Source organism: Penicillium psychrofluorescens, assembly GCF_964197705.1.
Source record: "Penicillium psychrofluorescens genome assembly, chromosome: 1".
Classification (NCBI taxonomy): domain Eukaryota; kingdom Fungi; phylum Ascomycota; class Eurotiomycetes; order Eurotiales; family Aspergillaceae; genus Penicillium; species Penicillium psychrofluorescens.
In genome coordinates this window covers 2,003,833-2,031,230 of record NC_133439.1, presented here as the reverse complement: position 1 = coordinate 2,031,230, position 27,398 = coordinate 2,003,833, and the positions used below count along the sequence as shown (strand labels likewise).

At 50.4% G+C, this 27,398-nt stretch overlaps 9 protein-coding genes across 9 annotated transcripts; 6 read left to right on the top strand and 3 right to left on the bottom strand.

Moving 5' to 3' along the window:
- Positions 1 to 225: 225 nt before the first annotated feature.
- PFLUO_LOCUS761 (uncharacterized protein) lies at positions 226 to 1,200 on the top strand (the record flags this gene model as incomplete). The annotated part of the gene is made up of 1 exon (XM_073785310.1): positions 226 to 1,200. One exon carries the CDS (start codon positions 226 to 228, stop codon positions 1,198 to 1,200), a length of 975 nt encoding a protein of 324 aa, XP_073634857.1.
- Positions 1,201 to 7,047: 5,847 nt separating this feature from the next.
- Positions 7,048 to 8,291, top strand: PFLUO_LOCUS760 (uncharacterized protein; the record flags this gene model as incomplete). Its single annotated transcript, XM_073785299.1, has 5 exons — positions 7,048 to 7,055; positions 7,172 to 7,263; positions 7,326 to 7,431; positions 7,494 to 7,757; positions 7,904 to 8,291. 5 exons carry the CDS (start codon positions 7,048 to 7,050, stop codon positions 8,289 to 8,291), a joined length of 858 nt encoding a protein of 285 aa, XP_073634856.1.
- Positions 8,292 to 10,446: 2,155 nt separating this feature from the next.
- On the top strand, positions 10,447 to 11,463 carry PFLUO_LOCUS759 (uncharacterized protein; the record flags this gene model as incomplete). Its single annotated transcript, XM_073785288.1, has 2 exons — positions 10,447 to 10,561; positions 10,613 to 11,463. 2 exons carry the CDS (start codon positions 10,447 to 10,449, stop codon positions 11,461 to 11,463), a joined length of 966 nt encoding a protein of 321 aa, XP_073634855.1.
- A 2,786-nt stretch (positions 11,464 to 14,249) lies between these two features.
- On the top strand, positions 14,250 to 15,314 carry PFLUO_LOCUS758 (uncharacterized protein; the record flags this gene model as incomplete). The annotated part of the gene is made up of 1 exon (XM_073785277.1): positions 14,250 to 15,314. The coding sequence occupies one exon, from the start codon at positions 14,250 to 14,252 to the stop codon at positions 15,312 to 15,314; it is 1,065 nt and encodes a 354-aa protein (XP_073634854.1).
- An 831-nt stretch (positions 15,315 to 16,145) lies between these two features.
- On the bottom strand, positions 16,146 to 17,384 carry PFLUO_LOCUS757 (uncharacterized protein; the record flags this gene model as incomplete). Its single annotated transcript, XM_073785266.1, has 3 exons — positions 16,146 to 16,382; positions 16,435 to 17,265; positions 17,340 to 17,384. The coding sequence occupies 3 exons, from the start codon at positions 17,382 to 17,384 to the stop codon at positions 16,146 to 16,148; spliced, it is 1,113 nt and encodes a 370-aa protein (XP_073634853.1).
- A 455-nt stretch (positions 17,385 to 17,839) lies between these two features.
- On the bottom strand, positions 17,840 to 19,286 carry PFLUO_LOCUS756 (uncharacterized protein; the record flags this gene model as incomplete). The annotated part of the gene is made up of 4 exons (XM_073785255.1): positions 17,840 to 17,886; positions 17,941 to 18,050; positions 18,105 to 19,020; positions 19,091 to 19,286. The coding sequence occupies 4 exons, from the start codon at positions 19,284 to 19,286 to the stop codon at positions 17,840 to 17,842; spliced, it is 1,269 nt and encodes a 422-aa protein (XP_073634852.1).
- Positions 19,287 to 19,695: 409 nt separating this feature from the next.
- On the bottom strand, positions 19,696 to 22,045 carry PFLUO_LOCUS755 (uncharacterized protein; the record flags this gene model as incomplete). Its single annotated transcript, XM_073785244.1, has 4 exons — positions 19,696 to 20,513; positions 20,568 to 20,844; positions 20,896 to 21,721; positions 21,777 to 22,045. The coding sequence occupies 4 exons, from the start codon at positions 22,043 to 22,045 to the stop codon at positions 19,696 to 19,698; spliced, it is 2,190 nt and encodes a 729-aa protein (XP_073634851.1).
- Positions 22,046 to 22,557: 512 nt separating this feature from the next.
- PFLUO_LOCUS754 (Elongation of fatty acids protein 2) lies at positions 22,558 to 23,694 on the top strand (the record flags this gene model as incomplete). The annotated part of the gene is made up of 2 exons (XM_073785233.1): positions 22,558 to 23,115; positions 23,173 to 23,694. 2 exons carry the CDS (start codon positions 22,558 to 22,560, stop codon positions 23,692 to 23,694), a joined length of 1,080 nt encoding a protein of 359 aa, XP_073634850.1.
- Positions 23,695 to 25,345: 1,651 nt separating this feature from the next.
- Positions 25,346 to 26,497, top strand: PFLUO_LOCUS753 (uncharacterized protein; the record flags this gene model as incomplete). The annotated part of the gene is made up of 6 exons (XM_073785222.1): positions 25,346 to 25,412; positions 25,508 to 25,533; positions 25,668 to 25,690; positions 25,794 to 25,924; positions 26,060 to 26,169; positions 26,225 to 26,497. 6 exons carry the CDS (start codon positions 25,346 to 25,348, stop codon positions 26,495 to 26,497), a joined length of 630 nt encoding a protein of 209 aa, XP_073634849.1.
- Positions 26,498 to 27,398: the final 901 nt, after the last annotated feature.

Sequence of the window (27,398 nt, the reverse complement as noted above, 5' to 3'; positions counted from 1 at the left end):
CTTAGTTCTCTGACCACATGTGCGCCGAAGTATGGGAGAAAAGAGACGCCCAGGTGCGTGGGTCGGTGTCGAATAGGGAGAAGATAACTGCAGATCTCGGGGCTTATCCGACGATGGTACTGTTACTCGTCCCGTCACATAACACTTCCACTACATATATAAAGCGACAATGAAGGCCACCAGGTCCATCATACGAATACAATTCCTTTTCGGACAGGAACAACAATGCATATCTCCACGACACTACTCGCGGGAGGTCTCCTCTCGATGCAGGGCCTAGTCCTCGGCGCTGGTATCTCAGGGACCTCTGGCTACACGCTGGTTCCCGTCTTTAACACTAAAAAACTAAGTGGATCGGACTTGCTGCCTACCGTCCAAGTCATAAACAAGCCGCTAGTCGACGAAGACGGCGTGACGCGAGCTGCCAAAGGGCATTTCGTCACCGCCGTCGATAGTACCATGTTCAGCGTCTATCCCCCAATTCAGGGGTGCGGATACGGTCTCACGACTACGTCGGCCGAGGCTAGGTACCGAGGATGCAGCGTCGCAATGAACATGGGCTTCTTCGACATCTCTAATACGACACATCCGCATTGTCTCGGCGCTGTAGTTAGCGACGACGTCCTAATCGAGCATGACGCAACTGGCACTATTCACTTTGGCTTGACGAATGACGGGAACTGGTTTATCGGTTATGTGGACAATGAGTTCTTGGCCAGTCACACTCTCGCTTCTCTCGCGGATCGATGCGACTCTACTGGGTCTTGTGCCAATGACTCTGACTTGCCGTGGTATTTTCGATCCCTCGCATCTGGCCAGGTGCAGCTCGTCAACAAGGGGAAGAACTATGTGAATGAGTCAAGCGGGGTGAACACTTTTACAACTGAAGTGTCCGGTCGTACCGCGATCGGACTGCTAAAAGGCGGGCGCCTTGGAATGGTTCAAATCGACGGCAGAACCGGGCAGGATGGGATTGACCTTTTCACCCTCGCGGACGTGATGGTCAACCTCGGATTCACTGAGGCCATCAACCTCGATGGTGGTGGTAGTTCAACCACTGCAATTAATGGTGCGCTGGCTTCTTTGCCAAGCGATGGATGTCCCGACGATAAGACGGGATATTTTGGATGCGAGAGGGCTGTCTCGACCATTGTCTGTCTACATTCCAGCCCACAAGAGCTTGTGGTTGGTGCAATTTAAGCTAGAATCTTTTTCCTAGTATGGATAGGAAGAGAGGTCCTTATTCGTAAGAGGAATATCATGAGGCTCTTCGGTAGTCACGTTCTAGAAAATGGGTTTCTCTAGGTAGTCCTCCTATTGTAATAGAATTTCTCCGTTTCATAGATCATATTTCCTAAATCGGCTTCGCTATTAATTCCGAAAAGAGCGCTATATACTAGCATAAGAGGGAGCTACAGGTGGCTAGATACGAATTACTATTAGTTACTATTACAAATACCAGCGGACATCATCTTGATTTTGTTAGCGCTATCGGCATACCGCTTCTATCGAAGGTAAGAGACGTCTAGGTTTTGTGCTTGAGATAAGTAGTGTCCCGGAGGGAGCTAACCTGAACCGTCGAAGGAATTGTCTCCTAGATCATTATCGTCATCTGAATCCTCGCTATCGGGCTCTAAGTCGCTATTAGATTCACTCTCTGAACCGTTGTCTGAAAAGATCGCGCTAACGTCGAAGCTAGTATCACTCTCGTCCGGCTTCTCGCTTTCATTAGCCCTGCCGGTCGAGAACAAGGTGTTATGGTCGAGAGATAGCTTAAGGACAACTAGGATTAAAGGGCAATCTAGAGTAAGGAAGAGAGGGTACGAAGAGAATGATCTTTAAGTGGGCGAGAAGAGAGTTATAGAAAATGAAGGGAGATTAGTACGGAATAGTAGAGGCAGAAAGGGGACGGTCTGCTATTGGGAGAAGAGCGGAGTAGCACGTAGTGAATTCGGTTCATATATGAAGAATCAAGAGGACGACATTGAAAGCTGCCATGAGAATCGGCTAGTCTAGGTATTGGCACAACATCTACTGTCATTAGTGTACGAGCCTTCTAAATGTTTGTTGTCGAATAGACCTTACCTTCCATCGCTCGGCACTAATTTTCTCAGAATGCTCCTCAGGCGCAGAAAGGGTGTTTTTAATCACCCTCAACTTGTGTTTTTGGATCGCTTGAACATACTGCAATGAAGTGGTGAGCATAAAATCCACCATTTCAAACTTATTCTTTGAGAAAATAACGCTCTTACATTCTCGATTGACTCGTTGACAATGTACCTCACAACTTCAACCTCTCTTGATTGCCCAAATCGGTGAACCCGGTCTATTGCCTGAGCCTCTGCCATAGGGTTCCAATGAGGTTCCATGATGTGGACTGAGTTCGCAGCGGTGAGATCTATTCTGATTATGGGGTTAGAGTATGCGTGAATTGAAGACAGCATGCTATTAGAGCCAGAAGCATACCCTTCTCCAGCAGCTCCGATGCTTGCGAGCATTATGTTGCACTCAAGATCACTGCCAAAGGATTCCAAGGCGGCTTTGCGCTGGTGAAGTGATAACTGCCCATCTAGACGCTGAAACTTCAGACCGTTCGCTCTGAAGGCATCCCCTACAAGATCAAGCATTTTTGTCCACTGACTAAAGACAACGCTAGTTGAAGTCAGCAAAAGTTTTACCAATTCCTGGACTGATGGAGCCGTACACTTTAGACGGTTGCGTGTCTGATCCGAATCTCATGTGCTTGTCTCTAATATTTCGAAGCAGAGCCTCGACCTTGGCCGATGGTGGATAGCGCGGCTTCAGGGGATTTGTCAATCTAGTCCACGATTCTGGGGAATGGGAACGAGACTGAAATGAAGGCGATCGCCCTGATTTTGTTCCACACTCAGGACACTGCAACTGGCCGCTATCGCTTTGTGACTTCGTTACACAGTTAGTGCAGAGTGAATGCCCACATTGTAACTCCTCAACAGCAAGTTCCATGAAGTGGAGTTCTTCAATATCGCAGCGACAGGAAATGCACCTTCTTATACCAGATTCGAGCACCTCCTTAGTTAGTGACATCCCATCTTGGTCTCTCCAGGCTTTGAGAGCCGATTCAGTTAGCAGAGCCTCTCCATGATCACAAATGAGTCTCAGCATGGAGATAAGTGGCAGAATATTGATGTCGGCTTTTCGCTTCGAATTTTTGCCCACCCCAACAGCCAAGTACGAAAATCGTTTAAAGAACTCGTATAATTGCCTGTCATCCTGATCCATCTCAATGCGCTCCACCCGCTCCGTTTTTAGTGGCAGGCAGAGTGATGAGGCAAGACTTTCTTTGGTTCTTCTTAAGCAGGTCGCGGCCACAACCTTTCGGAGCAATTGGAAACTGTCCTTTCGCTTTTGGATGATAGGTTGTGCTATATGGATGTCAAATGAGCGCTTGGACTCAAGGGGATACACTTTTATGAAAGCCAATAGAGATCCAAAGTCATCAAGGGAATTTTGGATTGGGGTTCCTGTGAGACACCATCGGCACTGCGCATGAATTTTGCATACAGCCTGGAATATCTTTGAGAATCTGTTTCTGATTCGGTGTGCTAAGGCAGATCATAATTAGCACCATCACTTATCAGAGCGTCGGCTAATTCCAGGAAAAGCGGCTGGAGGTACCTTCATCGAGTATTATCCTTGCCCATTTTTGCTCAGCTAAGGGGCCATTTTGAAGGTCGTCGGATCTTAGCGTGTCGTAAGTTGTCAAAACTATATCATTAGTGTCCATGCTTGATGCAAATTTTGAGCGCTTTGAGCCATGGTACGTCGTCCATCGAATGCTCCCCGGTTTAATGTGACTAATACAGCATCATAGTGTCAGCAACAATTTCTAAGAAAACGACAAATGAGGATTATATACCTTTTGATTTGCTTCTCCCATCCGTAAATGGCTACTGAAGTTTAGCAACCTTTCTCAGGAATCTCCATTTTATTTACGGGAGTCCGCTTGGGTCATACTTGACTTTGGGGTCACAATAAGTGTTGCCCTGGGGAGACCCTGCATTTTGTCTGGACACCCTTGCATGACGTCGAGTGAATGGCAGATAAGACAAAGGCATGATAGCGTCTTTCCTAGTCCCATTTCCTAGAATTCAGTTAGATAAAAGACGCACAGTAATGGTCGACAGGGCTCGCAGTACATCCGCAAGAATGCCACCTCCGACTGGTAATGGACAGGTCATTTCGAACAACCCTGTCACGATGTTTTGGTACCTAGATCAATGCGATTCTGATGTTAACCGACCTCTTTTTATGCCTATGGCTGGCTTATTTAGCTTAGACATACCTAATTTCCTCGCTTGGAGTATAAAATGTTTCCCACATGGTGGGAAACTGCGCACGGCCGTAAATGCCTGCTTCTTTTTCGATCATCATAACAAGAGCCTCCATCTGATGTCTACAATAATTTGATCAGCGTAGAGGTTCCATGTCAGGTAGAACACCACATACCTCTTCGGCTTTGACGAAAGTCTAGAGCTAGGCTCAATTGTCCTTATCATTCCATTAGGAGCACCTGCAGTGTCAAAGACACTGTATATATTGGCCCTCTCGTTTTCCCAGACCGTGTTTGAAGTGGCAGGTTGTACTCGACCCGCGCAGCACGCAGAAACTGAAAGCTTTTCAATTGGGGGCATCTCTTCTCCTGGTGGAAGAAGATACTGCGGGTTCAGATAATTAACGCTGTCGTCAAATTCTGTCTTCCCGGGGTGTTGAAGGAACAGGTCTTCTTTCCCTAAGGTTTCTGCGACAGTATTCCTATGCACCAAGTTGCCATAAACGACAATTCTGAGGGAGCAAAAGGTTGCACCAATATTTGGCTTTGAATTCGTCTTCTCGGCTTTTTCGATGGCAATGGGTCGTGGTTTTTTACCACAGATCGTGCCGGTCAAGGTGATTGCGAACTTGTCAACCAGAAGCGCAAGGGCGTCAGAAATTATAATTGCAACGCGCTCATTTGATTCCTTTAAGTAAATCCTGATCACTCTGCTCTCGAATCCCAATGTGATAGGGGTGCATTCGGACGGTATTTTCGCTGCATCAGAGCAGGTGGCTTGCACACAGAGCTAGTTTCGATAAGTCATTTTCTGGTTTGAAATGAAGCACATAGAGAACTTATTACCAATCCGAAGCATGTATCGTATGCGGTAACCGGGTCGGCAACCATTGTGTTTGAGACATCAGCGGAGAATGCTCTTGTCTTGACAGCATCACGGTTGGTGGTAATCTGAGTCTCCGTGATTGAAGGCTCGCGTTGAGCAGTTTTGTCTTCTTCGGTGAGGTCAATGTAGGGTATGGAGTCCCCATGAGATGCAACAAATCGCCGGCCCGAGCCGTCTCCTCCGGTGTCATGGATTGTCTTGGCCTTTTTGGTTGGCGGCTCGTCTAGCGGGATGACTTCCATTTCCATGGACACTAAACGATACTCTGGGTTGACAAACGACGGGCCTCTGAGTTCAGAATACTGAGCACTGACAGGAGTTAAAAATCGATTGCTTCATGCCGTGAAGTTGTCATTGCTCAGCCTGCAAAGGTGGCGCAGCCTCTGGTATTTTTAGCGCCCACCTTTTTGCCATGTGACACATCGCATTCTGAGGCTGAGTGAGGGGTCAGCTTGCTTGTCACTAAACAGCATTCCTACTACGTTTTTCATATTCCCAGGAGCGTCAGCCTGCAAATCTTTACCCATCCACAGGTTCACGGTTCTTTACACATAGTTCCGTGTTGAATATCTACCCCACATCTAACAACATGGATCCTACACGAGAGGAGTTTGAGAAGGCAAAAAGAGCCTTTTGTAACAAGATCAAAGACAGAGGCCTGTATGAAGATATTTTGACCACAACTACAATAGCCGATGTTTACAAAACGACCTCCAAGCTCCAAGAAGAGTTCGCGAAGAAGGGGCGGCATCATTGGATGGGCAAGATTAGCCCTTTCCTGGACCGCTTGCGTGACTTCGATAAAGTGATCGACGTCTGTGTTTCAGTGAAGCCTGATGTGCTTGCCTTAATATGGGGCCCTCTCAAGCTCTTATTGATATGGTCAGGTGAAGTGGACGCTGCGCACGATAAGATCCTTGACACGTTAGTCAGAATTGGATATACTCTGCCACAGTTTGCGGTAGTGGCAGAAGTATTTGAAGATAACAAGATGGTCAAGGCTGCACTGGTCTTGTTCTATGAAGATATTCTTCATTTTTACCGCGTCAGCTTTGATTTTTTTAATAAAAGTTGTGGGTTGATCTTCCAACTAGTTATCAGAGAATGTTGCACTGACCATTCCAAAAAGCGTGGAAGGACTTGTTCAAACCTATGTGGCCAAACCATGAGAAAAAGATCGATTGGGTGATTGGCAATCTTAAGACCCACTCCGATCTATTGAGAGATGAGGTGACTGTTTTGGACATCCAAGAAGCACGAGAAGCTCGTGCTCGGTCTTTTGAGCACTTTGATAGAATGCAGACTTCCCAGGAACGTCAGAGGTTCGACGCACTGAGAGCTCGCATTCTTCCGAGCATATATGATGACCGACTTGACTGGCTACGCAATAGATCAGTTACAGGTTGTGCAAAATGGCTTTTCCGTGACAGTAAGGTTTGCGAATGGCTTGATTTCTCAAAGAAAACTGCGACATGGCTCTGGCTACAAGGTATACCTGGAGCAGGAAAGACATATTTGTGCGCTGCAGTTCTAGACCACGTACGGGAGCAACATCGAACACTTTTCGCATTCGTGAGCCATACGGAGCCCAAAAGCCACATGGCTATTTCTTTATTTCATTCATTTATATTCCAAGCTGCAGACGAAGATGATGGGTTTCAGCAACTTTTGCTTGAATCGAAAGAGCGAGAACTTCGCGGGAACACAGCATGTGCAGTCGCACTGCTGAAAACTTTCCTCCAAACAAATGGGCCTACTTATATCATCATTGATGGAATTGATGAGATGGAGGAGACGGAGCGTCATTTTCTTTTGCTGGGTTTGGATGAGTTGTCCAAAGCCTGTGACGATGTGCGAGTACTTATTTGCAGTCGAACAGAGGACGACATTTTTAGGTTGATCGAACCAAAAGCTACCGGGATTCGAGTCCACCAAAGGAATTCAGGAAGCATTCAAAAATATGTTGACTATAGGTCTCAAAATTGGCTCGCCAAATATTATCCTGACTCGAACGCGGACTCGGAAATTGACGGTCTCCTCTACCCCTTGTCAGCAAACGCAGAAGGTGAGCCCTAGCACTTCATGCACCACTATATAACTATACTAACAGTATATGCTCTATACTAGGCATGTTCTTGTACGCGCGCGTTGTTTTGGATAGCCTGGAGCAGATGAACAGTCTTGAAGAAATTCGACGAGAACTCAAAGCACTTCCAAAAGATATTAACGTGGCGTAAGTCCAATTTGAACTACTTTAATTTCCAACATACGAATGACTTCTAATCATGATATCAGATATGATCGTGTGTTCCAGAGAATCAACAATCTTTATCCGCGGCCACGACAACAATGCAAGAAGATATTGGGCTGGATTGGCTGTGCACCAACACCTCTCTCAACCCTAGAGATGGAACAAGCAATATCTATCACTCAAGACCCAAAGGATGAAACTGATGACGCCCCCAATAAGTTTTTCGGGCCCAATTTTGTCCGACTGTGCGGGCCCATCGTTGAGGTCATGGACGAAAAACTGGTTTTTGTTCATTTCACTGTTCAAGAGTATGTATAGGGTAGTATTGTGTGCAATCGCTTACCATTAAATGCTAACGGAGCAGTAGGTACATATTCGGCAGTGGAGCATTTCTCAACAAGGAAAAGGTTACAGCTGATTTAGCTCTAACATTTCTGGCTTATCTTGGGTCTAGTGTATTGGATCCGGAGCTCGACGACGAGGAAATTCAAGGTAATATACTCTGCGGTGAATATCGCTTATTCAACTACGCAAGCTTCTACTGGCCGAAGTTACTCCACACCATCAGTAGTACTGACGAGACAATTCCAACGCGGTTGTCCGATCGCGCTAGCGACGATGATATTGATTTGGCGAAATTGCTTGGCAAAGCTGCCCGACAATGCAGGAATTATAATTTGCAGAGCTTCATGAAGAAACCGAGTTCACTTTATCGGAACGATTATGTCAAGAGACGTGTGCCGGATGGCTATCAAATGGTCTGTGCGACGTTCCAGTTTCATATGGACGAGAAGCGCTGGGGTTGGAATTGGAGCAACAGTAAGATTTTCACCAGTGAATAATTAAAGCAGCAATACAGCTGATCTACGGCTCATTCAAGTTGATTCTTGGGTCAACCTCGATCCATTAACAACCTCCCAAATGCTGGTACGAATTCAAGAAAAGTATGAAAGTCTACTGTCAGATTCAACAAATCGTGTGTCAATCGGACTACACTACGGGTCTCGTCTCTTTAAGTGTACATACTTGTTTTGTCCACACAGCCGCGAAGGGTTTGCTACCCTAGATGAACGGAACAAGCATGTCAAATATCATGGGCAACCATATAAATGCTCACTGCCGAGCTGCGACTTCTCTGCGTTTGGATTCGATTCCAAGAAAAAGCGCGATGACCACTGGCTGAATACTCATGTACTGACAGCAGTGGATCAGATCCAGGCAAGTAGCAACGACTTTGCCAATCTGGATCCAGAAGAGGTACAGCCTCTGTTATTCGCATTCATCATCGAAGGTGACAATGACGGAGTGCGACGTCTGGTATCATCCTCGGGAGGTAAAAAGCTGAAGGCTGAAGTCGTCGCATCTGCGAGGCTCATGGCAGCTAATCAAGGCTCTCTGCTCATAACGCGGCTCTTAGCCCCATCCACTGAGCGATATCTGCCTGTTGACATCGTCAAAGGGGCTGTGACGAGTGAAGACTTTGATTTTGCCGCATGGGCTATCCCAAAGGCCCAGACGGACGATTTCCCAAAATTGATGAACACAATACTGGGAGTAAAATCCGATGAAATCTATACGCTCTGGGAAAAAAACATTCGTCGCCTTCAACTCCAACCATGGCAGGTTGAAGAGCCCGCTCATGACAATGACGAAGGGCCACAGAATTATGCGGACTTTCCAACGCTCGAACGGATGCCGAGTCCTGAAGAGACATTCGATCCACTTGATCAACTGTTCAAACAGGCACTCTTCACAAAAATCAAGGGGAACCTTTTGAAGGAAGCCAGGTTGCGGCATACTCTCAGTGAATTTCGCGGGGAGTTCACTTCCCACGAGTTAGGAACCATCCTTGTGCGAATCGCCAAATCAAGTTGCTCTTTGTCTTTGGCCGAAGAGACTCTAAGGCTTGGAGCCCACATAAATTTCCCACAGCAGCATGGGCGACCAGAAGGGATGACAGCATTGCAATCAGCTGCGAAAAAGACCACGTTAGAAGCTGCCTTTTTCATGCGATTTCTTATCCGAAAAGGTGCCAGTACCTCCGCTAGATGCAAGGACGGAAGCATAAAGGACATCGGCCTTGAAAAAGGCGCACAAAATATCTCACAGCACATGGGTATGACTTGGGATGATTTGATAAAGGAGTATCACAAGCAGAAGACTGCTCCGGGGTGATTCTCGTCGGGCTTCTCACCCTGTCTATTGTGTATTCACCCTTCTCACCTAAGTCGCGCGACAGTGCTCACTACACTCATATGTCCTTCCAAACATAAATCTAGTACATGCGACCACAGGGTGTGGAGAACAGGGCTTCCCGTCCGCTCAGCCGTACTTAAGCCACACGCCGGTCAGTTAGTAGTTGGGTGGGTGACCACCAGCGAATCCTGACTGTTGCATGTGTTCTTCTTTTTACTGTTCTTTTCGTTTTTGCCATTCCTAAAGTGGGCAGACAATGACATAGGTCCAGTCAATGCGCAAGAACCAGCACAAGTAGTTCGATCACGTGAAGACGTATCGCGACCGAAAAAAAACTCATTTTGAACTAGACAATAGCCACTCACGCAGGGTTACACTGACTGAAGCATACTTCAACCAGCTGCTGCGGTACAGCAGTCGCGCTCTCCACACACGAGATAATGCCGTTGGCAACAAGCCGAGACAGAACGCAGAAGGCTGGATAGTCCCAGAAAAAATGATTCTTCCCAGACCCACTTTGGAGATCTCAGGGGTGAACGCCACTCCGAGGCACACAGCTTAGCGCCAACGATAACGGAGGATCGGTAGTTTGACTTTCTGCACACTTAATTGAAACTGGAACTTTTCGCGAGCGCCCCACATCCCGCTATGAACGGTGACGTTTTAGCATATGATTCGGGGACATAGTTGCCCCGGATGTACTTATATATGCCACTGCCACTGCCTCCACCTGCCACGGAGGTTATCCGCTTCTGTTTAATTGATCGAGTGTAAAAGGTTCTCAGCAAATCCATATTCGAAATGGCAGGATTCGTCGCTGCCTTTGCCAACCCGTTAAATTATGTCGGTGGAGTCAGTTTCAGCCCAGACCGAGACATCCTGGATCTGTCTGGAAAGGTTGTGCTAGTAACAGGCGGTATGTTAAAAAAAAACCGATGCGGCTCTACGGTGTCTAATTCAGTCACAGGAAATGGTGGCCTTGGCAAGGAGACAATTCTGCAGCTAGCCAAACATCGTCCGAGCAAAATTTTCATGGGCGCCCGTTCGGAATCTAAAGCTACAGAGGCCATTGAGTCACTCAAGTCATCCATTCCGAATGAGGTAGAAATCATCTGGCTTCCTATGGACCTGATGTCCACCCAGTCCATTAAAGATGCTGCCGAGCAATTCAACGCCCAATGCCAACGACTTGATATCCTGATTCTCAACGCCGGTGTTATGTCTCTGCCCCCAGGCGAAACAGAATTGGGCCACGAAATCCAACTTGGAACCAACCATACCGGTCATTTTTTACTCACAAAATTGCTGTTGCCGACCCTTCTCAAGACAGCTGAGGAACCTGACTCCGATGTACGCGTTGTGTCACTCTCCTCGGTGGGACATAATCTTGCTCCCTCATTCGACACAATTTTGAACCAAGAAAAGCTCAAAAAAGTCAATACCAATGCTCGATATGGCGCATCCAAAGCGGCCAACATCCTTTTTGCTGCCGAACTAAGCCGTCGCTATCCATCGATCACGTCTGTTTCTGTTCACCCGGGCGTTATCCTGACAGACCTATACGGTTCCATTAGTCAGCGCTCATCCATGATTGCCCTGGGCACCAAAACATTGCAATTTTTTGGGTCATCGGTTCCTGAAGGTGCATGTAATGAATTGTGGGCGGCTGCTGGTGCGAAAAAGAAAGACCTCACCAATGGAGGATATTATATCCCTGTTGGGCATTTGAAACCGCACAATAAGTATGCGAAAAGCCAAGAAATGGGCAAACGATTGTGGGAGTGGACGGAAGCTGAGCTGAAGAAAGTCAACTTGTGATGGGGGTTTCTGGATTCATTAGACCCTCGGATGACGGCCCATTCGCCGCCACGGTTATCTTTGACTTTCTGTGTATATATACCATCCTTTGCTATTTTTTTGTTCCCCTAATCCTAATGCGAGAAGTTTATTGAATTGCAGATGCAAGATCTTTTTTTATCCATCCAGTTCGAAGGTACAAGAGCAAAATTCGGATAGCATCAAGGAGGCACCCGAGGAACACGAGCGTATTGTCCTTCGTCAATGTACAACCTCCAGCTACAATGAAAAGGAGTTTTATCGTCGAAAAGAAAACTAATTTAGCATCTCTTAAATTGGTCATCCAGGGCCGTGGAATAAGATTAATGTGCAATGTAATCCGATTGTACCAGATGCTCATACTGGAATACTTGTCCCAGGGGTAATCGAGCGTTCCTGTGCGAGTATGGATGGACAGCGGGCACAATAGACAATGGCACTGCTGGATACTAGACCTCCTATCACTAGTTATGGATTTTCACGATGACTGCTCGGTCACCGTAGCGCCCGGGCAAAGACAGCTCTCATAAATCACGTGCGGCGAGAGGCGTTACTACAGTACCCCTTGCAAGTCGAGAGGAAAACAATGTTACTTCACGTAGGCTCCGGATGCGACCGCGGTTCCACGGATACTTATCGCCTGTCTCCAATCTCGTTGACTGGAGGTCTTGGCGCTTCACTCTATGGCCCTCTCGAGCTGTCCGTTTCCGGCGTCCACCCACTCAAAATGTGCACCGAAGCTTGAAAAAGCCCCAGTTTTTCATGATCTTGATGACTTAATTGAATTTAAAGCATGACGGCAGGGGAGACCGCTGTCCTCAAATAGTACAGAAAGCGTACAAGTTCCTACACATGCTTTGTGCTTCGAATGATCAAGGATCCAAACATATCCGCTAGAGCCCAGACTCAGTATATTATGAGATCGACTCCCAGCCAACTGTCAGGCGGTCGGAAACTACGATTTACAGAAAATGGCACTTTCCATGTTTCTGTCTTCGAGGATTTGCACTTCGCCGAAAGTATGTCTCACACCTCCATCCAGTCTAAATCTAGTATGAGATAATGACATATCCTGACCAAATATTCAGATGCCACGCGCGATGCCATGACAAAAGAACTTATGTCATATGTTCTGTCGAAGGAAGATGCACAGCTAGTGGTTCTCAACGGAGACTTGATATCCGGCGAAGCCGTGCAGCGTTCAAACTCCAGTCAATATCTTCACGAAGTTGTATCGCCTCTGGTCAATGTGGGACAATTATGGGCATCGACTTACGGTAATCACGACAGTGAGGTGGCCTTGGATCCGATGAAGGATATCTATGAACAGGAGACACGATATCCAAATTGTTTGACACAGAACATGGTCTCTGCGCCCAAGGCTGGAATCACGAATTACTATTTGTTGGTATATCCCCACGACCACAAGACGAGTACTCCCGCGCTCGTCTTGTGGTTTTTTGATTCAAAAGGCGGGCATTATGCAAAAGATCCTTCGACAGGCGGCAGTTCCGTCGCAAGGGGAGATTGGGTCACTGAAGATGTACAATTCTTCCTATTGGATTTTCTTAAGCTGTCCGGCTAACACACGAAAGGTTGTTGACTGGTTCACCAAAACAAACGCAAATTTGACAGCCAAGTATGACCAAGTCATTCCATCGCTCGCATTCTTTCACATTCCCGCCCATGCCATGCGTGAATACCAGGAAGAAGGCGTAGACCCAAACACAACTCCCGGAATCAATGGTGAAACAGTGACGTCGCAAGGTTCCGGTGACAGTGATTATATGGGACAAGACCGCCGGTTCATGCAGGCTCTTCTTAATACTAGCGGACTAGTGGCTACTTTCAGTGGCCATGATCACGACAATGATTGGTATGAGCCTCTCAAGCCCTGTATTGTGGCTTGAAATCAATTGCTGATTATAATAGGTGCTTTAAATGGGACGGTCAGGTCATTGATCAGAACCTGACTGGAAATGGGATCAATATGTGCTACGGTCGGCACTCCGGATACGGAGGATATGGTGACGCTACCCGAGGTGGACGTCAAATCTTCCTGAATCAAGAGACTATGAAAGATGAAGTCAAAACGTGGGTTCGGTTGGTGGACGGAACCATTTCAGCGCCAGTCACGTTAAACGCGACATATAGCCAAGACCACTATCTGACAGTACTACGGAGAGTCACAGAAACTTCGGGAGGCCCCAGTATCTATGACCAAACAGCTTTGCTCCTGCTTATTTATCTTTGGCTTCCAATCCTGTCATTTGTGTACTGGAGACGTTGATGAATTGCACATATGATTCTTGATCCAAGCTTTAGATTTAGTTGCATTGAAAATATTTCACGCTATTATCAGAACCTGGAAGATATATGTTGAATATTGGTAAAAGTCATAGGCGATGAAAGAGCTATTGTCGTTCTAGGGAACCCAGATAATCTATGTGGGTCCGTTTCGCCGTATGTTCTCCGCTCATCGTGCACGCTTCATAAATATCCGTGAGATCGGGTTGCAAAACTTTTTAGGAGCACCAACACCCAAAGTGGGGTTGGCGTGGACAATGGGGCATGATTTTTTTTTTTTACAAAGAGTTTTTTTTTTTTTTCCGAGGGCCAAATCGACAGAATAGGCAGGTCGCTGCCCTCAAGGTCCTCACGATGTCCAGTGTACCTTGTTGATGCCCTAAAGGTACTCACGATGGCCAGTATAACTTAACCCCTATCCGATGCCCACCATTTAGTCAAATCTAATTATTCAAGCAGTCATGTCTTCCTCATTTGATCCTCATAACGTAAATCTGAGCTCAGTGGACTTCGCCAAAGTGGTCTGCTGGGTCCAGAACTCCGGAAATGACTACGATGGCATGCTTGGTGCTCGCATTTCTTCCATTTTTGTTATCTTTGCCATCTCGACAGCGGTTACCTTCTTCCCTGTGGTCGCGAAACGAATCCCGCGCCTGAAGATTCCTCTCTATGTGTATCTATTTGCTCGTTACTTCGGTACAGGTGTGATCATTGCCACAGCATTTGTGCATTTGTTGGATCCTGCCTACTCAGAGATTGGTCCTAACAGCTGTGTTGGAATGACGGGCAACTGGGCGGAGTACTCTTGGCCCCCCGCCATCGCACTGACGTCGACCATCGTGGTGTTCCTCATGGACTTTGGCGCAGAGCTATATGTTGAGTCAAAATATGGAATCATGAAAGAACCCCCAGTTGGTATTGTTCAAGAGACACACGAGCATGAACCCTCCGAGGAAGTTCCAACTACGTCACTCAAGACAAAGCAAGACTCGGCATGGGACACTTCAGACTTTTCCGACTCTGCGGCAGCGGAGAGATCGTTCCAGCAACAGATAGCCGCCCTCCTCATTCTTGAATTCGGTGTCATCTTTCATTCGGTGATCATCGGCCTGAATCTTGGAGTTGTCGGCAGCGAGTTCAAAACTCTGTACCCGGTGCTCGTGTTCCACCAGAGCTTCGAAGGATTGGGTATTGGAGCCAGAATGTCCGCTATTCCTTTCAAGCGAAACAGCTGGCTTCCTTGGATCCTATGCATGATGTACGGTTTAACCACGCCCATTTCCATTGCAATTGGACTAGGCCTGCGAACGACATACAATCCCAATTCGAATACTGCGAACATAGTGTCTGGAGTCCTCGACTCCATCTCCGCCGGTATCTTGATCTACACCGGGCTTGTTGAACTGCTAGCTCGGGACTTTTTGTTTGATCCTTGTCGCACGAACAACAGGAAACGCTTGACATTTATGACTGTGTGCACAGTACTAGGCGCTGGGATCATGGCACTTATCGGGAAGTGGGCATAGTCTTCTCGTCCTTGCCTCTAGCCTGACCTCAAAATCTACGAAATTCCTAGACGGTATACAAACGATCGAGGGAAGACTAGTATCACTACCCACCACCTGTACCGCAGTGGGATATAAGATATATATAGACACTCATTCATGTATTTAACTCTTTGCAATTAAACCCAATTGCCATTTTGTATTTGTCTTTCACATCAGTGTCCAATCCGGTAGACCAACATGTGTGAATAGGGTCCCTCTTAGGCCGGCTTCTGAAGACAACCAGCCCCAGAAATAAGTTCAGTCTTGTTTGCAGTCTGGATCTGTTGCCAGTGAATATGATTCTCCCTCAGTGGTACCTTCAGCTGCCGGACATGGCGGCGGCGGCTCAAGCCTGAAGAGTTTATGTGAATAGACAAAAGATATTGTATAGTAACAGATTCATATCAAGTTCCCCAGTCGCTCAATGCTGAAAATATTTTCCGCCACGTCCAGGTTGAAATCAAGGCCAAGCGACGGCCAATACTCAGTGCGGGCTAGGCCTTGCCTTACCTGCTGTTCTAATGGAACTTCTTCTACATAAATGATAGGTTACAATTTATTCCTAATACCAGTCGTCGAATCTACTGCACCCGTGGTGCGATCCAAGGAGTTCTGAGATGCCAGAAATCATAGAATATGTAAGGCTATGTGTGGGACAAGACAATATCAGTGTGGCATTCTACTGTGTACAACAGCATTTGGCAGAGATGTATGGAAGGCACCGATCGCCTCCTTCAACAAAGTACCCGCAATGGAAATGTCTTTCTATTCTATCATGATTTCTCTTTGGATACCCTCTATTTAAACCGGCTAGTTAACACCCCACCTCTTGTACATCATGTCGTAGATCTGGAGGTCCTGCTTCGCGTCCTCCACCGTCGTCTTGATAGTCTTGCCGTGGGCAAAGGCCTCATGCAGCTCCTGGAGCTCAGCTGTGTATGCGTCCTCATACGACGATACCATGGTACGACGTTGAATCTCACCCTGCTCATTCAGCTCTTCCACCTCGACGTAAATGGGCAGACCCTTGACGTACGGGCTGTCGTACTGCAACGTGGGTCAGCTCCTGCTCACAGGCATTGGTTTGGTATTCACTCACCTTGATGGTCACTCTCTTCTTGGCGCCATAGACGGCGATGTGGGCATCAAAGATGGGGATCTCATCAATGCCGCTCTCGTAGGTGGTGGAGTAGGTCGAGCCGTCCTGGTTGCGGAATGTCATGATAGCGCTGTAGAACGGGTCGTTGACGGACACGCCGTCGACCTTTTCAGGGAAGCCCAGGGTCTCGCGCATGAGGGAGATATCGTGGGAGCCCAAGCTGCCGAGGAAGCAGCAGTACCTCTTCATCTCGTCGGTGATCTCCTGGTTCGGAAACGCTTCCGCGAAGAGAGCGGCCAAACGCGTGTTGCGTTCTTTGGTCGCGCTGGGGGGGTGGTCGGCGTTCTTAACCTGGAAGGTGCCGCTCTGGTTCACGAACTGTGCGTTGGGTCCGCTGAAGTCGCGGACGCGGGCGTAGAGGATCTTGGGGATGGTAGCAATCTCGCGTTTAAAGGCTTGCAGGTAGCTCGGGGCATAGCGACGCATATAGCCCACGAAGACGCGGGCTCCGCCGGGTGCGTCCTTCTCGGCGTCGATGATGGACTGTACCGAGGGCAGGGACAGGGAGACGGGCTTCTCGATGAAGACATTCTTGCCGGCCTTGAGGCTGGCAAGGGCTAGCGGGGCGTGGCTGTCATCGGAGGTGAGGATGAAGACCACCTCGACGTTCGGATGGTCGATTACTTCTTGCGGCGTGGTGGTCTTGTGAGGCACGAAGAACTTGGCTGCGCAGTGGTCAACCGTCTTGGCCGACAGGTCGCAGATGGATTCGATCTTGAAGAGATGCGAGAGCAGCAGCAGACAGGGGCCGTGGCACACCTGGAAGACCTCCTGGAGCAGTTTGTTAGCCCTTGTCGAAGCCTTGAGATTCAGATGTCCGCAAAAGTGAATAGTTCAAGACTTACACCGGCCCCGATGATCCCTACTCCCAACCTGCTAGGTGAAGACATCCTGATACTTTTTCTTTTCCTTTCTGTTCTTTTGTTCAAATTGTTTTACTCACTCTTCAACGGTGTAGTCAAGAAGTGAACCAACCAAGAGCAAATACAATAAATAATGGCAAGGACAGCGCGGAACAAGACAAGCGATGTGAAGTGGGTGCGTCATCGGGATTCATCCCACTCGCGGGCCTGAGGGTCAACGTCGGGATGGAGTGGGCCCATGTGGAGTTCCACCCAGCGCGGAGATCGGAAGCTAGCTGGTTTGAGGTGTTTCCGCTCGAAGCATCGCTGTCCCTGCCGAGACGGAGATACAATGTCCACCTCTTCTCCCACAACTGTCAGGATTGTTAAAACCACGGCCCTACAGGCAGGACTAGATGTTATGGCGAGGCTTTCTCATATTTTCGTATGTAGTATGGTATATTTTATTGAGCGTAAATGGTTATCCGTATATGTACAATATCTCAAACAAAGGCCTGCACGCCAGTAATGGCACGGCCCAGGATCAAACCTGAGATAACGTCAGTCGGTGTTTTCCCGAAAGTAGATGAGAGTAATGACATACCGTGGATATCGCTCTGGCCCTCGTACGTCTGCACCACAAACAGGTTGGACACATGGCGGCCGATGTGGTATTCGTCGCTGGCCGCATTGCCGCCGAAGATTTCTTGGAGACTAGGAAGGACATGTCAGTAGGAGATCCACAACACAGACTGAGGATGTACATACATTCGCGAGCCGGTCAGCGCGCGGTCACAGTTCTGGCGCTTAATCATGGAGATCATCTCGGGAGTGGCCTTGCCCGCGTCCTTTAGCCGGGCCACCTGCGTCGCCGCAAGGGTGCCATACGCGGCATCTGTCGCTGCGTCTGCCAGCTTCTTCTGGACGAGTTGGTACTTGGCCAGCGGGTTGCCCTTGAACTGCTTGCGTTCGAGACTGTACTCGCGCGCGCGCGCAATGCAGTCCTCCAGGGCGCCCATGCTGCCAAAGGCAATTCCCAGCCGCGCGCTGTTCAGACAGGTGAAGGGACCCGTGAGGCCCTCGACATCCGGGAACATGTTCTCCGCAGGAACGGGGCAGCCATCCATCTGGATCATACCGGTGATCGACGCGCGCAGCCCATTCTTATTCTTGAGCACCGGCGTCTCAAACGTGCCGGGCGGGCAGCGCTCGCGCTCAACAATAAACCCCTTGATCTTCCCCGTGGACTCGAGCTTCGCCCAGACGAGGGCCAGATCACAGATCGGCGAGTTGGTGATCCAGGTCTTGCTCCCGGACAGGAGGTACATGCCCTTCTGGGTCGGGTGCTCGCGCGCGACGGTCTCCATGGACCCGGGATCCGAGCCGTGATTCGGCTCCGTCAACCCAAAGCAGCCGGAAAGCTTCCCCTTGGCCAGATCAGGCAGCCAGCGCTGCTTCTGCTCCTCCGTGCCGAACTCGTAGATGCCCGTCATGGCCAGCGAGCTCTGCACCGACATGCCCGACCGGTATCCGGAGTCGACGCGCTCGACTTCCTTATTGATCAGCCCCGAGGCCACGGTGCTGGCGCCCGCGCAGCCGTATCCCTCGATCGAGGCGCCCAGTAGGCCCAGCTCGCCCATTTCTTCGAGGATCCGGCGGTCGTAGTCTTCTTTGCGGTAGGCCTCTACAGAAAAAGATTAGTTAGACAAGGACAATACGACACTCTGTCAGCGAAAAAAAAAAAAAAAACGTACCCAGCACCCGTGGCATCAGCCGGTCCTGGCAGTATTGCCGTGCTGTGTCTTGGATCGCTAGCTCCTCCTCGGTGAACAGCTCGGCAGCCGCCAGCGGATCCTCCCAGTTGAACACGCCGGACGAGGCATACCGCCGGGCGGCGGTAGAGGGGCGAGCGAACGAGCGCGTGGCTGCGCGGAGAAGGGACCGATTCATTTTATAGGAGAGGGGGGAATTGACGGAGTAGAAGGAGGGGAGAGAGGGAGGATGAAGGAGAGAAGTGTAAGTGGTCGCGGGGGAAGCTCCGATCAAATATATTCAGTCGCCTCGGCAATTATATCAGAGGGTCGGGATCACCGAGCTCGGCGTGAAAAGCAGACAACTAGATTGACTGGCTGGGTGCAAATCATTCGACGGAACCTCCGAACCACCTACTGGAATTATGAACAAGTTCCAGGATCGGCACTTGGAGTCTCGGACATTTTCGGCGTGGCAGTTTGGCGGATGCGGATCATGGGCCGAGCAAGCCGAACAAGGAGAGAAGCCGCTCTATGTAACTATCCACCTATATGCCTAATCTACCTGCAGGAATTATATACATCTATCTAGCGGCCTAATAAACAATTCATGCCGGCATCTGGCTTTGCAAAAAATCAAACACCCCCGTGGGGAAGTAATCTTCGTCAAACCCCCATAGATCTGCCATCATCGGATCCATCGAGCCCTCCGACAGACCGGACTGCGGCTTGCCCTGGACCGTGGCCGGTTCAAAGCCATTGCTCCCGCCACGCTCTGCGGATAGCGGAGCCACGCCGAGTAGTGGTGGTGGGTGGTTCAGAATGGTGTCGCGCTCACCAAGAGTCTGGGCACCGGGGATAACAACGGGCTTGAAGAGCGAGGGTGACGCATGGGCAGGTTGTGTACCGGTGTGGCGCTTCTCCCACTCTTCCAGCCCCGTCAGCATCTTGCGCAGTCCGCGCGCGATGTGATGGCTCATATGCCGCTCGCTCGCCCGCTGGCTGACGGAGACCATCATCTCGACCGTGCGTCCCACGAGGGCTCGGACGTAGCTCACGTCGACCATTAGCCCGGCCGACGCGATGGAGTTCTGTTGACCTTGGCTCCCGGGAATGTTCCCGTTCGAGCACACCTTGGCGGCGATTTTTAGGAGGAAGACTGCGGCAAAGGTGATCATGCTGTGCAGATACAGTGGCACCCCGACCAGCGCGCGCTGGATGTCCCGCTCATCCAGGACGACCTGGAGCGTGGCGATGGCCGATTCTACTGCGACGTTGGCACGCTTTCTGCGATCCGGAGACATGATTCGTGCAGAGGTGGATGAGTGATACGTTCGCAGAGCAACCGAGTACAGCTGTAGTCGAGAGAAGTGGTAGTGCATGTAAATGGCTTTGTAGGGGTATGCTCCGACGTGTCGACTCCCCGCTATGAGTTCCGAATTAGCAGGTTCCTAAGGATTTGGGAAATAGTGGTACGCACCAAGTCGAGGAAGCCACGCCGTTTGCCAACCCCCCAGGTCAGCGTCGAGGTCATCAATCTTGGGAAAATCGGACTCGGGAACTTCCAAATCGACATCGGGACCAAACGCAAAGTATATCCGGGTGAGAACGATGAACAGGTCTACTTGGCTATGTAGTCGGAGATCGCCCTGCGTCACCGACGGCGATTGTGTGAAGGTGTGATGATGGGTAATGCTCGGGTCCTCATGGATGATCGGTGGTCGCCCATACGCGATAGAGAAGTGGTGCTCCAGAGTCTGTAGCGAGATGAGCGACCCAACAAGGAATAAATATGAGAGAAAACATACGTAAAGAATGTACCATAGCCTGGCTTGCTCCTTATGTTCTGGAGACCCTTGCGCCGCTTTGCGATAGCACTGGTGTAGATTCCGTTCAGTAGCAATGCGTACCGCGTATCCAGACAGCTTCCAGCTGACATCCGCCAGCCAAAACGCCCCAATACATAACGCGCGTATGTCGTCCATAGTATGGTGGTGGCCGAGCATTGATTCGGATGCTAGTTTTGCAAACTCGGTGTAGCATGTGTCGAACGTGCGCTCCTTGGTCGGCATGTGAAGCGCGGTCACCGCCAGAATGGCCGCCGAGAGCATGGATGAGGACCGCCGGACAGACGTGAGATTTTCATGAGGTAGTAATGCCCCATCCCACAAGTACCGATTGAGCACCTGATCGAAGTGGTAGAACAGTTCCTCCGCTTCTGGCAGATCCACCACTCCGCGCGAGATGAAATCCGTCACAATGGCTTGGTCCGGCGCATATTGCTCTCCAGGTGAACTCTCCCGGTTCTCACTCAGCTGCGTCACCTCATACAGACTCCCCATCGGGGCCGTGACCAGTGATGTCGCCCCCGCTTCTTCGCGATCCAGAGAGTATTGCGACTGCTGTTGCGAAAACGTATTATCCGAGTGCCGCGATTCGGTTGGTTTGACGGACTCCGCAGACTCGGTCTTGCTGTAGGCAAGACCCGCGTCGTCGGTCGACACCGTTGACTCTTTGCGGCCCCGTTTCTTCGGCGTCTCGGTCAATCCACCGCCGGATTGATAGTACGATAGTTCCGGCATGTGAGCCTTCCTAAGCAGGTCCGTCATTGCCAGCTCAATCATGGTCTTCCACCTGCGCGGCACTTTGGATCAGCATGTTCTTTCTGACTGCATTCGGAGGTACTTACTCTGCTTCATCCTCCAGCAGGGTCTGGAGACTCTTGTTTACGACACATTCCAGCTTCATTCGCCGACACCGCGAGCACGTAGACTCACCTGCCTTCATGTCGCACCGGACCTTATGTCGCTTGCACTCGGTGCAGGCCCGGATCCTCCGCGAAATCTTCGGGACATGCTGGGCGGATTGGCGGTCGTCGGACGGGGTGAAGGCGGCGGCGGGCGGAGACGCAGACGAGGCATCACCACTGGCCTCGAACTGAATGCGATTCCGCTTCATCGTCGTTGGTTGTAGCACATTCTGATCCCGAGTCCGGGGAATCCAAAGGCGGGGTTGTCGGTCCAACTCCATGTAAATGCCTCAGGCACTTACAGCCTCAGGCATACCTCCAGCATCACCTGGTCACGCTAGTCCCCTTCAGGCTTAATGTTGGTCGCGGTCGAGCGCGTCTCTCTTTCTCTTTCTCGTGTTGCAGAGAAGATTGCCGGTCAGTACGTTCCACCACTACTGTCACCACCATGGGTATCAAGAGTGAGTGCATTCCATCCCTCTCCTAGGCTTCTCTACTGACAGCCTGCCAGGCCTGTTCCAGGTGATCTCGGAGAACGCCCCCGATGCCGTCAAGGCGGGCGAGATCAAGAACCACTTCGGCCGCAAGGTCGCAATTGTACGTCTTACACATTGACATACGCAGAACAAGAGCTAACGGTTTACTTTCTACCCATAGGATGCGTACGTCGTTGTTCATTGCACCCTCCCCGCTGGGCATTGACTAACTCTCCCCCAGATCCATGAGCATCTACAGCTTCCTCATTGCCGTCCGCTCTGAGGGCCAGCAACTCATGAGTGAGTCGGGCGAAACAACCTCCCACCTGATGGGCCTGTTCTACCGCACGCTACGGATGGTGGACAACGGCATCAAGCCCCTCTACGTCTTCGACGGTGCCCCGCCCAAGCTGAAGTCCGGCGAGCTGGCCAAGCGCGGTGCACGCAAAGCGGAAGCCAGTGAGGCGCACGAGGAGGCAAAGGAGACCGGTACGGCGGAAGAAGTCGAGAAGTTCTCCCGGCGGACGGTGCGCGTCACGCGCGAGCACAACGAGGAGTGCAGGAAGCTGCTGAAGCTGATGGGGATTCCGTACATTATTGCGCCGACCGAGGCAGAGGCCCAGTGCGCCGTTTTGGCGCGTGCGGGTAAGGTGTACGCTGCTGCCTCGGAAGACATGGATACCTTGTGTTTTGAGGCGCCGATCTTGCTGCGGCATTTGACCTTCAGTGAGCAGAGGAAGGAGCCTATTCTGGAGATTCACCTCAGTCGGGCGCTGGAGGGACTCAACATGGACCGCAAGCAGGTAGAACATACCCCTCAAAAAGCTGAAAAGATGTGGCCCAAGACTAACCTCCTACAGTTCATCGACCTCTGCATTCTCCTGGGCTGCGACTACCTCGAACCTATCCCCAAAGTCGGACCGCAGACCGCACTGAACCTGATCCGCGAGCACAAGACCCTCGAAAAGGTGGTGGAGCACATACAGAACGACCCAAAGAAGAAATACGTCATCCCAGAGGACTGGCCATACCAGGACGCGCGCGAGCTATTCCTCACGCCGGACGTGCGCTCTGCCGACGATCCCGAGTGCGATTTCAAGTGGGACGCGCCCGACATTGAAGGACTAGTCGGGTTCTTGGTTACAGACAAGGGCTTCAACGAAGACCGCGTGCGCAACGGCGCGGCGCGCTTGCAGAAGCACCTCAAGACGGCGCAACAGTCTCGTCTGGAAGGCTTCTTTAAGCCTGTTGCGCGTACAGAGGAGGAGAAAGCTAGTCTGAAACGCAAGCACGACGATAAACTCCAGGAGCAGAAGAAGCGAAAGAAGGAGGAGGCGAAGGCGAAGAAAGAGGCGAAATCTAAGCCGCGCGGCGCGGTTTAGGTTCTCTTTCTTCTCTTTTTCTTATCTTTGTGATTATAATGGAATTCTCTCCGGTGTGGGCGTTACACATTTTGGAATGTTTTGAATCTTGCTCTTTGTTTTTCGTTGGGGTGGGAAAGACCGGGGGGGGGGGGTTCACTCAGCCCCCGGTCCTGGATGGATGGATCGGGGGCATGGGGACGGGAGAGCATGGAGTCCAGCGTATACCATAACATCGCAAAATCAATGAATCTGAAGACAAATCCAAACACCTCTTGTCCTACTCTTTGCATTCCGCCTCGCGTGAACTAGCTGCGGAGCTCGTGGGTCTCAAGATCAGGAAATAACCCTCCGGATCAGGGACCCGGATGTAGGTGGATGTCGATGTTTCGGCTGATCCTCGCCGAACCAGCGGCCCGGCGGGGTTTAAATGGATATTGTCTGACTTTTGTGAAGAATAGCAATGATTCAAATTCCAGTCAACAGTCCTACATTCGGTGTGGGCGGCCGAGTTGATGGGAACTAACCCCCCGCGTTGCTCGTGATGATCCCGGCTAAGCGAGATGTTCTCTGCGTGGAAGCGTTGTGACTGATCTTAGTTGGTAGAGAAGGTATCACTTTTCCTCGGATAGGAAATCAGGGTCAGTCAAGGTCTACTATTATTACTGTTATTTAAAAATAAAGAAAAGGAGCGCGTGTGGTGGGATCAGGATGTTGTTGTTGTTCCGGGCTGATCTGGTGGTGGGTGGAAGTCTGGGGCAGATATATATCTCACCACGACCCGGAAATCGCCAACTCTTCGGACGGTGAACTATTCACGTTTACATGTATCTACCGGGACCGTTGATTCGATCTATAGACAAGACGCTCTTATTCTATTTTATAATTCTCGTATATAAGAATCACACCCCACTGAACACATGCGATGAGCCCACTGATGTGTTCGGTGGACCCCTTGATCGTATAGATAGTCCGTGCGCGATCAGCAGTCGAAAACGGCTGATTAGAATTATCATCCGGGTAAAGCTAGTTCTACACCTCGATCGATCACACTAGATAGCGACTATGAAGTCACGACATCATGGATTCTGCCATGTACAGTGGCTCCGGCGGTGCAGTGCCACGGAACGGCTTGCGCGTGACCACGAGGCGGCTGCAAGGAACAACACCGCGATAGACGAAAAAGGGATAGAATGCCATCACGGGACGATCTCTCCAGACTGCGCGTGGAATGTCCAAGCAGAGCTACAACGTAGAGTATAGAGTGGAATGCGGGAGCCAAGCATGGGATCTTCGTCGAACAGACCCGACTGCCGCATTCAGCAGCACCGCACCCGATGGGTTCGGAAAGAAGCACCGGCAGAGAAAGCAAAAGAGGGAAACAGACAGAGAACCGAACGAATAATAGGGAGAAGAAGGAGGAAGAAGAATAATAAGACAAAAATGGGGGAAGGCCCCAAAAAAAGAGTGTTTGCCCTAGTGATCCGGTGTCAACAGCCGCCAACGGTATAAAGCACGGATGCCCCCGCCGCTCTTCTCTCCTCTTCCCTTTCTGTTTCCTTCCCTTCCACTGCCCACCCATCTCGCCCTCTGGTCTGAATCATTTATTTCGTCCTTCCCGTCTCTCATCTCTTCTCATCTTCCATCATCCATCCTCTTCTCACCCATCACCATGCCTCCCAAGAAAGCAACCGGCGCGTCCAAGAAGGCTGCCCCAACGGCTCACTCTTCCTACCGTGGTATGTCTTCTCTGATCCTGGGCCACCATCCCATCGCGTAAACGCGAAAATGGTATCTCCTGAGTCGCGAACGTCTGCTGATTCCATCCATATAGATATGATCAAGGATGCCATCGTCAACGTGAGTAGATCACTCTTGTTGTGATTCGGGTCGCGCGACCGTGACACGCCCTGTCCAGGCGCCCGGTCGCTCCAACCACCACCCGATATTTGTATCGTATTTTCATGAGACTAACTGATCCTTTCTGTCTTTAGCTCAAGGAGCGCAATGGTAGCAGGTACGTTTATTTATTTTTTCTTGCTGTCGCGGTCGACCGCAAGTCGCGTCATTTGTTGTGACAACTGTCTGGATCAAGCTAACTCGCGCCTCTTGCATCACAGCCGCCAGGCCATCAAGAAGTATGTGACCGCGAACAACAAGCTCAACGTCGCGTCGCAGGCCACTTTCGATGCCCAGTTCAACAAGGCCATCAAGGCCGGTGTTGAGAAGGGCGAGTTCACCCAGCCCAAGGGTAAGTTCCAGTCTCCTCTCTCTGTCCCGCGCGCATGTATATGCACACAGTCGCAGTGTGTGCCTGTGACTGCACTGTACTCGTGCCGGACAGTGTCGCCACCGTATGACTGGACATCAGCTGACGCGTCTCCAGGTCCCTCTGGTCCCGTGAAGCTGGCGAAGAAGGAGGCCGCCGCTAAGCCAGCCGCGAAGCCCGCTGCGAAGGCCACTGCCAAGTCGACCACCACCAAGACTACTGCCAAGGTATGTATTTGACGCGTCTTGTGTCTGTTTTCATGTTTACTCACTCTCGCAACAGAAGCCTGCCGCCAAGGTCACCGCCGCCAAGAAGGCTGCTCCCAAGAAGACCGCGGCTAAGGCGGGCACTAAGAAGACGACCACCAAGAAGACCCCCGCCAGTAAGGCCAAGGCCAACACTGGCAAGGCGCGCAAGACCTCCACGGCCGCTCCCGCCGTCGTCGAGCAGCCCAAGGTCATCGGCAAGACCAAGTCCGGCCGCGTGACCAAGACCACCGCTCCGGCGCCCTCGCGCGCGCGGGCCGCGCCCAAGAAGCGAACCACCAAGAAATAGAGAGACCGCCAGTCTCTCTGCCCGGATCTCTCTGTCGCCCCCTTTCTCTGTTTTTTTTCACGTGCGCGTCTCGGGGGGGGGGGTTGAAGAAGAGAACCTGGGATGATCTTCGTCTTTTCTCTTCCGTTGTAATTTCTTGGAGACCCGCGGATCTTGTGTGGTTTTGATGGTATGCTTTTTATTCCTGTGCGTTTCGCTGCTATTCTGGGATATCTTGGTTACGAATGGGCTTTGCTTCCTTTACAAAGTCGGGATGGCGTCTTGCGGTGGGGTTCTTTTCTTGCCGGGGAAATCGAGTTCTTTTTTTTTTTCTTAAGCAGTAACCCAATGAGGAATCAAACCTGAATGTCTGGTGTTACGTTGGTCCCGTGTTGTAGGAGTCGCGACCCCGTAGTGATCTTCCCTTTCCGTCTGATGGGTCTGTTTACTCCGGAGGGGGTCGCGTCAACATGGTAGGTATCGATCAGCAATTGAGGAGCTGTTTTTTGATAATCATGCTATCTGCTGCCCTGTGACGATATTACCAAATTCTACCGTTCGTAGCTCCTAGGTAGCACATCTATTCTTCTCTTCTCTCTCACAAGAACTTGACCCTCCAACTCGACCCACTGGGACGACACCTCTCTTCCGGGAAACATACATCTGATTTAATTACGATCGCGGTATTGTAAGTATCGGAGGATTGCCAGATCGACAGTGAGTATGATTGCTCCAACGTCACCGCCGCCACAATCGGTGGCTGCCTATTGGGGAGTGGCCCATGAGTGACAGGGGGGGATCGGGAGAGGTTCGTCAGTTTTCATGGTAGAGTATATTCGCTTCCCCAGCCACTGCCCGTTCGCGCACTAAGCGAGTGCATACATAACTCGGGTCGAACCATCTGCCGCCACCGCGGGTTGAT